This window comes from Cryptomeria japonica, chromosome 6 (assembly GCF_030272615.1).
Source record: "Cryptomeria japonica chromosome 6, Sugi_1.0, whole genome shotgun sequence".
NCBI lineage: Eukaryota > Viridiplantae > Streptophyta > Pinopsida > Cupressales > Cupressaceae > Cryptomeria > Cryptomeria japonica.
In genome coordinates, this window is record NC_081410.1 from 582,874,194 (window position 1) to 582,878,278 (window position 4,085).

General features: G+C 34.2%; 1 protein-coding gene across 1 annotated transcript; it reads left to right on the forward strand.

Annotated features, from left to right (window-relative positions):
* Positions 1-227: 227 nt before the first annotated feature.
* LOC131035713 (transcription termination factor MTERF5, chloroplastic-like) lies at positions 228-1,771 on the forward strand. The gene has a single exon (XM_057967451.2). The coding sequence runs from the start codon at positions 374-376 to the stop codon at positions 1,556-1,558; it is 1,185 nt and encodes a 394-aa protein (XP_057823434.2). The 5' UTR covers positions 228-373; the 3' UTR covers positions 1,559-1,771.
* Positions 1,772-4,085: the final 2,314 nt, after the last annotated feature.

Consider the following 4,085-nt stretch of genomic DNA (forward strand, 5'->3'; position numbering starts at 1 on the left):
TAATTGTAAAATTAAACATATTTGTCATTCCCATTAATTTTTAAAATTAATTTTTACATATTATCATTCCCATTATTTGTACTTTGTCATTCCCATTAAACATATTTATCATTCCATCCTCATATCAACAAATATATCAAACAACATTTTGAACAAATACCAAAATACAATTAAACACATGCTAAAATACTAATAAAAGAGTTATATTTTGTTAGAGAGCTGAATATCTTTCTCCTCGACACATTTTTGTTCCTAAATGAGTTTTCAGACAGTCGTGGAAAAATTGTGAAAATTGTTTTCTTTCTGCTCATCCTATATTTGATACGTTTAGGCTTGTAGTGGAAACCCTAGTTCCCCCTTTGTCTGAAGCAGCATGATCGCCAAACTATTCTTCTGCTTACCTGTGCGGCGCAACCTCTTTCTCAAAACCCTAACTCATTTCCGCTTTAATTTCTCAACTCTTTCAGAGGGTAACGCTAGCAACAGCAATGCTCCTTCACAAAATCTCTTCCTGCACTTCGTTACCAACAGATTTAACATCTCTTCAGCCGACGCTGCAAAAATGTTGAAAACGAGGCCCTCGTTAGAGCGGCTCAAAACCTTGTACAAGGTTGAACAGTTCATGAACATGCTCAACAGTCACGGCTTCACGGAAGAACAAATTGCAAACATAATCAGATTGCAACCCTCGCTAATGACGACAAGTGCCGAAAGATTGTTGGAGCCTAAGATTCAATTCCTAATAGATTTGGGCGTGGATAGGGAAAATGTAACCAAAATTGTCACCAGTTTCCCGAGGATCTTGACCGCTAAGCTGGAGATCCTCCGCTTCAACCATGAATTTCTCAAGACTGTATTCCCGACACAGGGTTTTCTGATCAGAGCAGTTATGAGACACCCCAATATTCTTAGAGTGAACTTGCAGGAGGTCTTGAAACCCTCGGTTTCCTTCTGGGAAGGTTTTGGTTTCCGTGGAACAGAGCTCACCAAGTTTTTCTTGTCTAATCCTTGGCTTTTGACACTCGGTTCTCTGGCGCCTGAGCAACATGATCTAATTTGCAAGGTTGGCATTCAAAAGGAAAGCAAAATGTATAAATACATTGTGAGAATAGTAGCCACGCGCCGCATCGAATTGTTACAGTCCAGGATACACAACCTTCATCTTTGCGGCCTCTCGCCTGAAGAAGCCTGGGAATTAGTTAGGGTTGATCCTTCAGTCCTCAGCAAGTCGGAGGAAAACATTAAGAAAAAGATGGACTTTATGCTCAATCACATGGGACTCTCTGTAGATTTTGTGACAAAGCATCCACGGATGTTTTCAATGAGTTTGGACAAGGTAATGAGGCCCAGGTTCTTAGTTTTGGAAAGAATGACAGCATTGAATGGAGCGGGGAAGGTTAATCCGACGCGACTCCATACTATGTTGATGAGGACCGAGGCCGAGTTTGTTGCCCAGACCATAGAAAGGTACCCTGAATCCGCTGCTCTGTGGACTGTTTATAAAAATGCCATTGCTGATGTCTCAAAAAGCTCAAAGATAAAGACAAAGATGTTTTGAGTTTCTTAATATTTGATGTTTTTTGATTTGTTACAGTAAATTACATTGTGATATTGTTATCAGGATAGTCAAATTGTGATATTGCTCTTAAGCAACTGTTAAATCTGGAAAGACTCCAGTAACCACCTCAATACATGGTATTGGCCATCCTGACCCTGAATTGGGGTTGTAATTGTTTGCCAATCAATATATTGTTATAAGTTGTTAGATTTATGTAATGACCATTTAATTACTTTTATTATGTGTGAGGTCATTTGCAAGCTTTTAACAAATTGAAGTATGTACAGATCTTTTTATGGTTCCTGTTATCATACTAAATGTACGCAGATGTCTTGTTTGGCTACTTCATTTTCATGGCTATTTTCTATATGGATGATTATTTGGATGTATATTGCAGCAGTATTGATGTTGATGTTTTATTTCACATTGGTATTTGTTTTTATGATTTATTTGATGATTTATGTAGATTTCTAATTTTGATGATACTTTTAGTAAATATGTTGAAACTTGACTTGGTAAAAACTGTTAAATCCAACAGATTTCTGCATTTAGTGACATACCAACTTGGCTTTTGAGAGGCTATACTATTGGTAGTTTAAATATTGCGCACAAATTTTTTAAGCTTTGTTCTAGTCATTCTAGCTCCACTTTTAGCATTTTTTTTTAAAATTTGGGGCAATTTTGGTAGTACTTCATAGTGGTGTAGATAGTTTATGATTTGGTCTCATTTTCTAGAAATTATAGTTTTCTTAAAGTTGTTGGATCATTCTCATTGGAAACTTTTGAGGTTCTTTCTTTCTTTTTTTTTTTTTTGAGAAAAATGCATAGATTAATCAAAAGGAAAAAATACAATAGAGTGCCTCTTCAATATAGGAAGCTTGAAGGCAGGAAATAAAGATTTAGAACAGCTGCAAAGAGTCGGAGCAAAACAACAAAACATCGTAAAGAGAGACTATGCAACTGTAGAATGTCAATTACAAAAAGATGTTTTGGCTCATATAGGCTTCTTTTTGGGTGTCATTTTTAAAATGGTTTTACTTTTTACATACTTCATAGTACTATCTTTGGTTTCCTTTCATCATTTACTAAAATTGTAGTTTCCATATTTTCGTCTCTTGAGACATGTATATTCAATGGTTATGTCCACTATTACACATTTGAGATGGCAACTAATGAGTAGCTTCCAAATGCCCATACTAAAAACATTTCAAGGGATGATGATTCAAATGAAATATTAATTGAATTGTTATTCTTGTTATTCTTGATGATTCTCTACTAAACCACTTCCAAAAGGTTAAATGGGGAAATATCTTGTGACTTTCATAATCAAAAGTATAAGATCTCGTAGATAACAACAAAATCCATGTGAATGATTGTGGGAATCCTTTGGTGAAACCTCCAAATAGGTGCTTAGAAATACAATACTGATCCATTTCCCTCTCATACAAATAATTTTGAAGCACGTGATACGATTGTTATGAATGATATATGTAAGGATATTTATGAACCAAATGATAAAAATGATATATCTCAAGGTACATGACATTTACATGCTTTTGTTGGAGCAATTTACATAAAAGTTACATCTTATCCATTAATTACATTTGCTTTGTAAGGAGATGCCTCAAAACAACTAATATTGGTCATTTTATGTACCTAGTAATTGGTTTATCCAATACTTAACATTTTACAAAAAGAAGTCTTTGAGGCAAAAATCATTTGCAAGGCCTACCATGTGTTAATGTAGTTCAACAAATTTTTAATGTGATAAGCAAAAAAAATGCATAATAACCTTCAGAGGAAGGTCCTTCACTAAAAAAGCCTTCATTCAAACCCTCTTATTTTCTCCTTTTGGTTGCTCTATATTGAGTGAAAAATGTCGATTCAAGGTAAGTTTTTAACAATCAAACAAAGTTGTCATGACATGAGATTGTGCATGATTGAAGATGTCAAGGTAATCTTCTTAAAAGTATAATTATAGTTTTATTTATTTATTTATTTCTAATTTTTACATATCATAGGATTATTCCAAACATAAATTATTTTATGTTTGACACATAAATAATAACAAAGAAATAGAAAAAGATCCCCAAAAATAGTTCCCTTGGTATTGGTGCCCTTCAAGAAAATAATAATAAAATAGTATTAATATGCATATATAAAAGAAATGTCATCGGATACAAAAAAAATAGGTATCTAAATTATAATATAATTTAAATTGAAAATTAATAATGCATAAAATTTGCATGCCGTATATATCAATGTTTAATAAATATAAATTGATCCCCCCTATGAGGCCACACAAATTAATCTGCCCATGTTGTTGAGAAGAAAGGTTAATTTTAATAGCACAACATGAGGCAACCTTGGGCCCACTTCATATCTTTAGGATGGGGCTTGCCACGAACAAAGAGGCGGAGTTTCACGCCACCTTACTAAGCATTCATGCTAGAAAATTGACTCAGTGTGACAAGATCCACCTAGAGGGTGATTCCTAGAAAGTGGTTAACCTAATTTGGTCTGAATA